Here is a 12,466-nt window from a genome sequence, read left to right on the forward strand (position 1 = left end):
ATCTCTCGGGATTCGTTCTGTTACTTTGAATAGTTCTTCGGTATAATTGGCCAAATACCCTTTTTCAAACGTTCTTTTATTTTTGCTTATTCTAACTAAATCATCAATTTCAAAGGGGTATGAAACTGGCGGCGAAAAGTTTACTTTTCCGTACAAATTTAACCAGATTTCTTTCGAATTTTCCTCTGTCACTTCAGTGGGTTTGCATTTAATTGATTTGTGGTAGTTGTTATTATACGATTCCAATAAGTCGGGTAATACGTCAATGTATTTGTAGGTGTCGTTTTGTGTAAAATATCGGTACATTCGCTCCTTCAAGGTTCGATTAAATCGTTCAACTATACTGCATTTCACTTCCGAGTGTGTGGCGAAAAACTTGATATCCAAACGTTTCAATTCACTTTGCAGTTCTTTATTTAGAAATTCATTCCCATGATCCGACTGAACAATCTTGGGTTTTCTACCAGACTCTAAAACGGATCTAAACGCCGCAACCATCGTAGGTCCTTTCTTGTCTTTAATAGCGACGGCGAAAGCAAATTTACTGAATACGTCAATACAGCACAGTAGAAATCTATATCCGTCATTATGACGCTTAATGTTTTGCATGTCTGCCAGATCAAGTTGCCATTGTTCATCTATACCGTACACAATAGTCTTGTTCCTTCTGAAGTTGTGCCTCGCGGGTTTGTGCAGTGTATACGTGTCTTGACGTTGTAGGAACTCAATAACATCATTTAAGGAAACGTTAATCCCCTTTTCCCTCGCAGCCCTATATAGTCCTTGTACACCTCCGAAGCTCCCCGGATCTTTTTCATTGAAGTATATTTCTTCTAGTTTATCCATTAGTCGTACAGTTTAAGGTTTTTTGAGTATACCAATAAGCGAAATCAGATAACTCGATAATTATAATAAGAAATAATATCAAAAGCGCCGTAATAACTTTGGGATTATTTAAAAATGAAACGGACAGGGAGGCTAGAAGCCCTGTGGGAGAAGGGTCGTTACATCCTTCCATGATAACGTGTAAGTAATTTGTGAAAGAAATGAAACGTGGTATTGATATATATTCTTTATTTCAAGTTTATCCAAGTGTTGAGACCATTACCGTAGTGGGAATCTGGGGTTGGGGGATAATAATCAATGCTCGGTAAATCGCTTTTAGATACATCGAGATAGGTATTTGGTACAACACTCGTAGAGTTTCCAAATGGGAATTTGTTTCTCACGATAGTTTTTGGTACATTTTCTTTTATTAACATTTCGTAAAACTGATTTATTCCAACGACAGTGTGTTTCGGTTTACTTTTATAACCTTTAACTGATTCGTGTAAAATATCCATAATATTCGACCCGACGATTGGTTGCCCCCTGTATATGAGTTCCCCGTTAGGAGACCAATTAATCTTGGAGTTCATATCAATCCACTTGTATAAGGCAATGGCTGGTTTGAGGTGTGAATCTGGTATTGTCATGGCTATTTCAGAATACCAATCTTTCTTTTTCTGTTGTTTAACAGGTTTCTTCTTTTTTCTTTTGTTAATAGCACTCGTTAGTAAATGATTGTACATGTTAACTTTTTGCGTCTGGTTCAATTTGTTGTCTACCAAAACAGTCTTCGTATCCAAATTTTCACTATGTTCAACTTTTGGTTGTGAGTTTAATCGGCGGTAAACCTCTTCAGGTACCAATATCATCTTTCTAGCCATTTTTAATTGCTCTGCTTATAGCTGCACCAGCAGCAGTGCTAACAAGTGATAAAAGGGGTGCTAACAAGAGAGGTAAAAAACCACCTTTTTGAATAAGGATCTTTTTTCGTTTTGCTACGGTGTTTTGTTTAGATAACTTCCGTAACATTAGACAGTGCTTCTTCAATCGTTTCTTCTGGTCATCTGATAACTTCACGTTACCGCGTATGACATTTATACAACATTCCACTATAGCCTTGATAGAGTCATTACTAGCGTGTTTGATAGCGTATTTTCTCTGACACGCATTACAAGTAGTCAGATACTTTAAGAAATGTTGATGCGTATGCACTCTTTTCATTTTGGAATATAGACTGCGGCTTCTTCGCCCGGTATGAGTCCCGTCCGTAGTCTATGATCATCTGACGTCGTTGGCTTTAAATCAACCCATAAATACCCAAAATCTCTAGCAATTGCCTGATGGAACGCGTCGATGACGTATTTACTATTAGTGGGACAAATCTGTTTGGCTAAATGAAATATAGCCGATTTATCTCGAGGAGATTTGAATATTATCAAGTAGTGGGCGTTTAAATTTAATGTTCTAATTTCCTTCCCGGGGTAATATAAATTTTGCATCAAAATAAAAACAGAGGTGTTTTTATGGTGCGATCCCCGTATGAACAAATTAGTTACATCCTTGTTATTAGATATTTCACAAAGTAAATCATCAAGTATAACAAAATTCTTGATATTGGGGTCTAATATATTCACATTTAATATACCTTCGTGAAATTCTACAGAAGGTGTGTGATCTAATACCGAATTAAATAATTTCGGTTGATATTCAGTGTAACACCATATTATCCTATCTGGAGGGGGTGATATACATATATCTTTATACTTTATAAGGTTAGCTACAAAGTATGATTTTCCCGATTGTGTCGCCCCGGCTATGAGACCATTAAATGGGTGTTGTAAGCTGAAGTCCATTTTAAGGAATGAATCACTTTTTAAGAATCAAGTTGTTTTTTATTCACAAATATTCTTTGGCATTACATACGATTTGACCAATCATAGACTTACAAAATTCGTCACTTAAAAAAGTGCTTAGGGTAAATATCTTATAAATTTCAACATAATCAAGATTACTTATCGCGGTGTCAAAGTTCATTGAAACACGCATTTCCCACCCATTCAAACAATCGTGTTGAGTTTGAGAGGGGTGATCAATACTACATCCGTAACAACATTTACGGATGTTTGATTTCAATTGTTCTACAATACAATTTTTTAAAAACACACGTACTCGACTCGCCTCGTTAAGAAATGTGACTACGTCTTTATACGTATCCATTAACGTCTTGGCAAGGTAGTGTCCAACGGCGAATCCCTTCTTTGTTGGGAAGAACTTGCCGTACATAGCACCTGTTCCAGGGTATAGTTCCCTGATGTCTATAATCTTACGGTCTCGATATGTTCGCAACTCCACACGCTTCGTTTCAGAACCGGTAAAGAACCATGATGTCTCCGGGGCGTCGTCGGTTTCGAAGAACTTGAATATTTCATCCTTCCTAGCGTATAGCTCGTGGAAATCGGACTGGTGAAGTATGAGTCCCGTAGAACTGTCTTTGAACCCTAGTCGTACGTCTAACTTCGGGGTAACCTCAATTACTTTCTCATCTGATAGGGGAAATAGCACTACGGCAGACATTCTGTCAAATAGAAAAAAAATCTAAGTTTTATATCCAAACTATAGCTTTGAAAATAACAAGTCCACAAAAACTATACTTACATTGTACTTGTTGGATGGTCCTTCCTTCCTCGTCGAGCTTGAGTGAGATTGTGATGGTGGTTTAACTCAGGGTCCTGGCTATTTATACTATTTAATATGATCATCATCCTAGCTTTGACTGTACATTATTGGTGGGTTTTTTCGGGAAGATTATTCTCGAACAATCTACAACTTTGACTGTACATTTTACGTCATGGCCTTAAACAACGTTAACCTGGGTTTTATGGTGAATTTTAATTTTTCTGGAATGATCTAGAATAATCGGTAGAGCTGGGTTTTTACTGGGATTCTTTATTTTCCCCCAACGTCATCTGGAGTTTCATACCCCCTTAACCATTTGATTAATACCGGGGAAATTAATGGTTTAAATTTTAATCTAATTAACATATTAAAATACTGTTTATTTCTTAAATCATAATTCACTCTATCTTCATACTCCAATGTATGTACTTCTACATCCGAGAATCGAACACGCTTCATTGACATGTCAATCAAAAACACCCCTTGCAGGTGCGGGGATGAGAGGGGTGAGTCAATCAAAAAACGCCCACTTACAGGTCTGAGAGAGGGGCGAGTCAATCAAAAAAGGCATACGTTTTCTCACCCGCCATCTTGCAATCCTCAATCCTCAATCCTCATATCCTCAATCCTCAATCCTCATATCCTCAATCCTCCCTGCCTTCCACTGTACCTGTGCCAGTATCGGCACGAAGACCCTACGGCTTTTACTTTTTTTTTAATTTTTTAGCCCATTATGAAATGGTTTTACTTTTTTTTTGGTTTTCAATTTTTGTAACCCACTCCTAAAGCTTTTTATTTAGTCAATTAATCAAATACCACTATAGAAAAGGTTTGTTTTTTAAATCTCACTATAAGACTAATAAAATGTTTGGAGTATTGTTTTATTACTAACTCAAGGCATGGGGAAATAAGTGATGCCATAAGAAAATAATATGTAGCTCCCTATAAGTATGAAACTCTCCATTTAAGCCATGTAAACAGCATTTTCTTCCATTGAAATTTGTAAAGTTTCTAATGCCACCTATTTCAGTTGAAGGGGTTTGCTTACCATTAAACAGAGCCCATTTTCACCTTCCCTCTACAATGGCATACATTGCGGTTTTTTTGCACTTAAACAATTTGTCTTACACGTGCAAGGCATAATGGTATTAAAAATTTTAATCGTTGAATTGGAAGACAAAGGTTTTTCTACGCACTCCAATTGATAAGTTAGCGCCTTTACTTGTTTTTAACAAAGACTATATGAAATAATTCGCTTATCCTTGTAATATTCTTTGGATTTTGAAGATCTTTGTTATTAGGTTTCCTCCGAATAACTATATTATTTTATTTCTGTTTTCAATTTTCACCAATGAAAGAACTCTGCTTTTTTATATTAAGTAACATACTAAACTATGGGGAACTAATTTCACAAGAGACAAGTTGGGAAACAATGTATAAAATATACGTAATAAATACTCCCAAGACAAAAGATCCCCGGTCATAATCCACCGACTTTTGAAAACGTACAAAATTTCCCCTCTATCAATGGTAAATCCCCCGTTCATTTTCCCAACATCCTAGGAAAGAGTACAAAATCCTTCACTCTCTAGACGAACGCCCCTACGTTCTTTCATCCTTCTTATTGCATTTTGTAGAGCTGAGGTCACAATATTAACGAGATGGTCGCAAACGTCAAGCATAGGAACGTTGTAGAGGTATTTCACATGAGCAAAATATCTTGATCCCTTGAGGACCCTACTCGAGTTTTGGTGTTTTTCACGCGTAGCGAAAATACGATACTGGGATTTTTGAGTGGTTTCCAAACGTTCCACGAATGAGATAATAGTAAAAAACCGTCCAATTTTATTTCAGTTTGAATACCATGTGCTGGCTCCGAATTCATGATGTCGAACAAACATTTAATTTCAATATAATACGTTTCTATCTATTTACCGAAAATAATAAGAAAGCCGTGAAAGAACATTTAGGTTTTAATCTTAGATTTATACAGTGGTGTAGCGAACCTCTTAGCCATAACTTAAATGTAGTAAACAAACACGAATGGTGACAAATATATCAAAGTATTTTAACAATGAGAACTCTACATAATGTAAAGGATTGCGACGATAAGAACTGAATCTAGCAGGAGCAAACATCAATAATTATACTGCTACTAAAAGGGTGGTCCTTGTATAGTAGGGTCTGTTCAGAGCTAACCGAAAGTAAAGGAACAAAACTGCTGCGTAACCAGTGGCTTAACTAAGCACTAACTTAATGTTTTATTACGGTTTAGGCCTACCGTTTCGGACGACAGTGTACGCTGTATAGTTTGATTTTTCGATCCTTTCTTGATTCAGTGAGAAGGCTTTAAAAGGGAAAATGTAAGGACACACACATTGCATTCATATTCAGTGAGAACTCAATGTTTTGAATGTGTGGGAAATTTCCCGTTTTGCCGGATTTTTGGACGGCATTTTGGCTTTGGCGGGAAAAAAGTCATTTTTGGATTAAACACCACTAAAATAACGCCTGCATTATTTTACTGGATAATTGGGAGAGCTAGATGTTGTTCCTAATAAGACCTGGCTAGAACGACATTTTAAACAAAACGAAAATTTAGAAACTTTATTTGTGGTTTGGAAGGTCCTTCTCGCTACAAAACCTTTCTCGAACTGGTTATTTTTACAGAATTTTTTTTTAACATAAAAGAAAAAAGGGGTTGAACGGACCCCCACGACTCGAGCATTTCACCGCACCTTCTGGGTTGTTTTCTCCGGGTTAACACAGAGCTCTTATCAATGGAAATGCTCGCGTCGAGAAGGGACTATTTTGGGTTGCCAAAAAAAAGTAAATTATCAAAGTAACAAAATAAAAGTGAATTAATTCTAAATTTAATATCAAGTGCCAACAACGATAGACGTGATGCTTTTTCCTAAACAAGTTGAAAGTTTCTTTAAACCTGAGATGAAATTTCGAATGACGAGCGTTTATGACTCAGTGTCGACCTTCATCATCTTTTCAGTCCCGAAAATGACCAAGACACCATCTGTCTTTCCTCAACATGGAACGACAAATAACGAGAACTTTTCCCATAGGTTCCCTAGGAATCCAATAACAATTTCTTTCACAATTAACTGTAGTTCTTCATAACTGTAGAAAGTTTCGATCATCTTAGCATTGGGCACGCCCAAAAATGGCCGACCGTTCGTCATGTCTTTTGTCGAAATGATCTGGAAGAATTTCCTATTTTTTCTACGAACGTAAGCTGTTTCGAATTTAAATTGTGTAATACTATCATACTTGAAATGCGAGCCGTTTCTTTACAGCGTACAGCCGTGTCGAAAAAGCGATCACGTGGCGTCTGGCAGCCATGTCCTGGTTTATCGCGATCACTTTCATTTACTTCGAAATATCAGGGAACCTCAAGTCGGATTTCACCGAGGTCTACGATACTGTGGACACCGTTGACCAACTCGTCACACACGATTTTCAAAACGTGTGGTTCTGGAACGACACTGACGATTTTGTATCTTTTCGAAAAAAGGTAAGAACAGAAATAGACCGAGCTATCTGTTATTGAACACGAGCTACTATTTTTCTCAGAATTGTTAGATAAAACCAACGTCGAGTATCGTGGTACAGGTTTGACTTGCATTTTATTATAATTAATTGCTTACACGCATATCATGAGAACAAATTGATCTTGTATTACGCGCTTCTAAAATTGCTGAATGATTTAAACAGAACCATTAATTTCAATTTTAGGCCAACGTGTCCATCCGAAAAAGTTCAATACTTCAGATTGAGAACGGGGTAATCGGAGACGAGTTCGTCAACGTCGCACAAACATTGGTGACAAGAGAAAGTTCATGGTCGTAGGGACATTGATAATTCAATTTCTATTGCTTGAAAATCTAAAAATGGAAAATAAAACACAATACGCGAACAAATACTACTTTTCAGCGTTCATAGACAGTAAGCTTTTGGGTTTTGTCGTTTTGATGTGTCCTCCTAGAATTTAGGAATTCATGAACTAGATGGCACCACTAATTAATGTAAACATAAACCGAGGGGCTAGCCACTTGGCGAAAAAGTGTACAAGTGATTTCAGATTTCAAGTGATTTCAAATGACTTCAAGCGATTTCAACTGACTTCATGCGATTTCAATTGACTTCATGCGATTTCAAACGACTTCAAGCGATTTAAAATGACTTCAAGCGAGTTCAAAGATTTCCAATGATTTCAATCTGATTTCCAATGATTTCAATCTGATTTCCAATGATTTCAATCTGATTTCCAATGAATTCAATTTGATTTCAAATTAATTCAATTTGATTTCCAAAGAATTCATGTGATTTCAAAGAATTCATGTAATTTCATATGAATTCAAACTGATTTCCAATGAATTCAAACTGATTTCATATGAATTAATATGAATTCAATCTGATTTCCAAGGATTTCATATGAATTCAATCTAAATTTTTATGAAATGACAAGAATTCTAAGGAAATCACAAGAATTACAAGGAAATCACAAGAATTACAAGGAAATCACAAGAATTACAAGGAAATCACAAGAATTACAAGGAAATCACAAGAATTACAAGGCAATCACAAGTATTACAAGGAAATCACAAGAATTACAAGGAAATCCCAAGAATTACAAGGCAATCCCAAGTATTACAAGGAAATCACAAGGAAATCACAAGAATTCTGTGGAAATCACAAGAATTCTGTGGAAATCCCAAGAATTCTGTGGAAATCCCAAGAATTCTGTGGAAATCCCAAGAATTCTGTGGAAATCCCAAGAATTCTGTGGAAATCCCAAGAATTCTGTGGAAATCCCAAGAATTCTGAGGAAATCCCAAGAATTCTGAGGAAATCCCAAGAATTCTGAGGAAATCCCAAGAATTCTGAGGAAATCCCAAGAATTCTGTGGAAATCCCAAGAATTCTGTGGAAATCCCAAGAATTCTGTGGAAATCCCAAGAATTCTGTGGAAATCCCAAGAATTCTGTGGAAATCCCAAGAATTCTGTGGAAATCCCAAGAATTCTGTGGAAATCCCAAGAATTCTGTGGAAATCCCAAGAATTCTGAGGAAATCCCAAGAATTCTGAGGAAATCACAAGAAATCACAAGAATTACAAGGAAATCACATAGGCCTATTCCAAATTAAATTAAAATTGCAAATATATAAATAATTTCGCTCGTTTAGTTGTAATCACAGCAATTTCTCTTTTATTTAATGTGCGACAGACATAGTTCAAGTATAATTATCAGCTTCTCATACATTAACTAAGCGTATTCGTTGTTTCGGTCTGGGAACTGGTTTTTTTTCGCTCGCCTTCCGAAAGATTTAGATTTTTGCGAACGGATTTTTGCTAAAATATTTAAAACCTCCTTGTTTAGAACCATGTGATTGTTGACGATATCAGGTCTGGGGATGGTGTACACATAATACTTTATATTATAAAATCCATGAACCATCATATCAACTGGATTTAGCTGCCCGTTATCATCGAAACAAAACCAATTGCACAATATCCCTACTCCTCTGGCGTTTTTTCTCGGAGGTTTTGTTGGAGCGGTACAACTGGAGTACTCCCTTTCCTTTCCTTTTCCGGTTAAATATGTAAATCCAAGAGCTAACCCAATAAGAAAACCTTGTTTTTCTTCTTGTTCGAAACATAACCATTCGCCTACTTCTATATTTTCTTTTCGCGAAATTTTGATGGTATTGGTTTCTGTTGTCTGTCTTTTTGACTCGGTAATCTTCTGAGCCACACGTTGAAGACGATCACAGCTTAATTGATTATCAGTTACTGATAACAGCCAGCAAAGGGATGTTTTGCGAACGATAACCTTTTTACCGGCTTGCGTTGTAAGGAATACGAAGCGACTGTCCTTTGGTAAGCACTCCAGATCTTCAGCACACCACTCTTTGGTATAGTCTTTTAATTGTTCACCTCCCGTTGTGAGAATAAGAGAGAGGTCCTCCCTCAAATCAACTGCGTCCCCAAGATGCGTTTCCATGTCGCTGTCGTCCTCACCCACTTCATCTTCGGAGACATCATCAAAAATGTCAATGCCTTCATTAAATTGGTTTTCAGTCTCGTTTGCATTCAGATTAATTGTTACTTTCGGCAAATGACAATTTACTTGCATTTCATTTGGTGTTGCGATAGGAATTCCTAGTTCTATAGCATCGTTTAACGCTTCGGCTGGGTAAACGTTCAATGCTGGCCATGACTAAATCATTTTGTTTGTTTCTTGGAAACCGAACATGGTAGTTAGTTTTCATATCACTGCACTGACTCATGATGTCAGATTGGAACTCTATACGTTTTAAGCGATGTAAAATGTCTAACATACTGAAGTTTACAACTGTTGAGAACGTACTTGTCATTGAGCGAGTAGCTCTAAAGAATTTCTCGCAGGTTTGGCTGCTGAAAAGCCAAGGCAGGAAAAGTGGCTCGTTTTCCGTATCTCTTAATTTTTCAATTATTAGAATCATACCATGAGCATTTAATTCTAAGCAACTGTAAGTGTTTTCGTAATAAAATTGTCTTTTAAAGTGTATTCGGGATGCTCCATAATCCAAGAACGCCAAACTCGAAGGAAAAAAACCACATACCATATATCAAAGATGCGTTCCACAGCGGTAATTTCTTTGTCCAGGAATGCATTAAGCGACTTTCTCATAAGGACTAGATATTGGACGGTACCTTGACTCTCTGGAACATCTTTCAATAAGGTTATCACTTTGGGGGCACATGTTTTCTCGACGGCTCGAAAATTCATTTTGTCTTTGGGCTCGAGATCTGAATTCGAAAATCCGTGTTGATCCTTGGAGCATGTTTTTAGGAGAATTTTTAGGTGTGTCACAGAAACTAAATGCTTCCCGCAAGGCAAAACCGAAGAGGATTTGAGAAATCTAGTGCGCAGCTTAGTTCCTACATGCACTGTATCTTGGATGCTTATCAAGTCTGGGTTACAATTTACTTGAAACCAACCTCTTGTGCCACAATTTTCTTTTGATGGTAATTCGCTCAAAAACCGCATACTCTTAAGAAGGCGACTATCACCATCAGAAGAGACTCCTAAAATCTCTACACCCATTTCTTTGGCATTACCAGGAGCAGATGACAAAGGAGTCTCGGACGCTAGCTTCCACAATATAGAGGGCAATGGGACCCGCGTACGTCACAGCGGTAGCGGCATCGTTTGCCATAGAGGCGCTATCAGACATTATAGCAGACGATGCTTTTGGTGGATTATATCTGGCACCAAAGTCTGCTGGGAATTTTTTTTTTGTAATAACGGACTAACGGTGGCTACTGAGGTTCGTTTTACCCGATCGCGACATAAATATACACAATATAATTACTTTATTCAAACAGCTGTAATCGTTGGTATTAAGATAAAAGATAAGACTACATTTTGTGACCTTAAAGGTAGGAATTAATTGACTGCTACAAGAGGTTGGAAACGAAATCACTGTCTCTTACATTTTGGGTTTTAAAAGATCGTGAGTGATTTCTTTTCCCAACCTCTTGTAGCTACCATTTAATTGAAGAAGAAATTTATAAAAATTTGGCACTGAAACACATTTTAGTTTTTTAATAGTGTACATACGTTACTCGCTCGGCTTTTCATTGTCAATTTTAGTCTAAAAAAATATTAAAAAGCCGTTGAAATCCATTTTTTAACTCTAATACTCGTTAAGCCTAGGCTAATTATAAGCAGACGATACGTATTTTTAAAGAGAGGCTCCAGACGCGAATTCCCAGATCTCCTTTCGAGACTTTGCAGCCACGCTATTGGTGGGAAAATAATGCTCAAATTTTCTACGAGAGGTGGCACTGGCGTAATGATTTTGGTTAATAACCGTGACGTTCGCGGATCCCATTGCCCTCTACATTATGGAAGCTAGCGTCCGAGACTCCTTTGTCATCTGCTCCTGGCATTACTCATTAGGGTTTTCCATCTGGAGACCACTTGATCTGCGTAAAATTTGTTGTCTGTCCCATATATTGCAAGGCAAAAAGAAGGAGCTCCATCACTTAGTGGTTGTGCCATGATCACATACGCTAATGATGATGCTGAATTATTGAATATGTGACTTTCTATTTGCTTTGCGGATTCAGCTGGAAACGTCATTAAATTGGGAAAACCAGTTTCGCGATTTGTTGATGGTACTAGGCCAATTATTTGATTTGTCTTTGCATCATACTCCACGCGGCCGGTGATTCTAGTAGCATCTTCACTCACCCAAATCTTCAAAGGCAGTTTCTTTTCGACCAAAAACGCCTTTAGTTCTACCATTCTTAATTTACCCTCTACAATTTCTGGGCCTTTATCTCGAAGACATCTATGAATTGTGGTTAGAGAAGGTACAGGTAAATTCGCTTGTATAGTTTCATAAAGAAGTCGACCACCTATCAGAAATAGATAAGTTGAGAAAAGCTTTAAGGGGTCATCGTAACGATAGCCAGGGATTCCTTTTCTGCTATTTTCCTTACAGTGGTCATTAGTCCTGAGAGCCAAGTGCTTGAATTAATGTTCGGGTCTTTCAATGTTGAAACGTTGCCCGAGGTGTTACCACGAATTTTTCTGTTCAAGCAGTCATTAAGATACTGGTTTTTCTTTAACAACTGTTGAACATCATTTAACACTGAGAAGTGATGCAGAATTGAAGGCTGATTCGGTATTGTTTCATTCAGATGACGTTTCCTCCTCTCAGAACGACTGTTCAATGCTTGTCTGAAGAAAGGGTTAAGGACCTCATCTTCTACTTCAATGGCATGGTCGGTCCCTATTCCATGACATTGTTCCCTTCCCCCGAAGGCCTTGAGGTCGTTACTTTGGGTCGTTTAGCGCTTGACTCACCATTTTCATTGTCACCACAGCAGTTAGTAACTGTATCTTGACGGTCTTCCTTTCCGTCTTTGATTTCTGTGCAACTAGGCTCAGTGTCTTT

At 37.4% G+C, this 12,466-nt stretch overlaps 2 protein-coding genes across 2 annotated transcripts; both read right to left on the minus strand.

Moving 5' to 3' along the window:
- Nucleotides 1–1,932: 1,932 nt before the first annotated feature.
- LOC149665059 (uncharacterized) lies at nucleotides 1,933–3,702 on the minus strand. Its single transcript, XM_089841934.1, has 2 exons — nucleotides 3,484–3,702; nucleotides 1,933–3,403 (listed from the first exon to the last, which is right to left on the minus strand). The coding sequence occupies exons 1-2, from the start codon at nucleotides 3,588–3,590 to the stop codon at nucleotides 2,725–2,727; spliced, it is 786 nt and encodes a 261-aa protein (XP_089698060.1). The 5' UTR covers nucleotides 3,591–3,702; the 3' UTR covers nucleotides 1,933–2,724.
- A 5,079-nt stretch (nucleotides 3,703–8,781) lies between these two features.
- Nucleotides 8,782–9,682, minus strand: LOC149665060 (uncharacterized). The gene is made up of 2 exons (XM_089842050.1): nucleotides 9,190–9,682; nucleotides 8,782–9,096 (listed from the first exon to the last, which is right to left on the minus strand). The coding sequence occupies exons 1-2, from the start codon at nucleotides 9,649–9,651 to the stop codon at nucleotides 8,782–8,784; spliced, it is 777 nt and encodes a 258-aa protein (XP_089698176.1). The 5' UTR covers nucleotides 9,652–9,682.
- Nucleotides 9,683–12,466: the final 2,784 nt, after the last annotated feature.

This window comes from Phalangium opilio, unplaced genomic scaffold (assembly GCF_054372755.1).
Source record: "Phalangium opilio isolate 3A_F unplaced genomic scaffold, DU_Popi_V2 ptg000061l_1, whole genome shotgun sequence".
Taxonomy (NCBI): Eukaryota; Metazoa; Arthropoda; class Arachnida; order Opiliones; family Phalangiidae; genus Phalangium; species Phalangium opilio.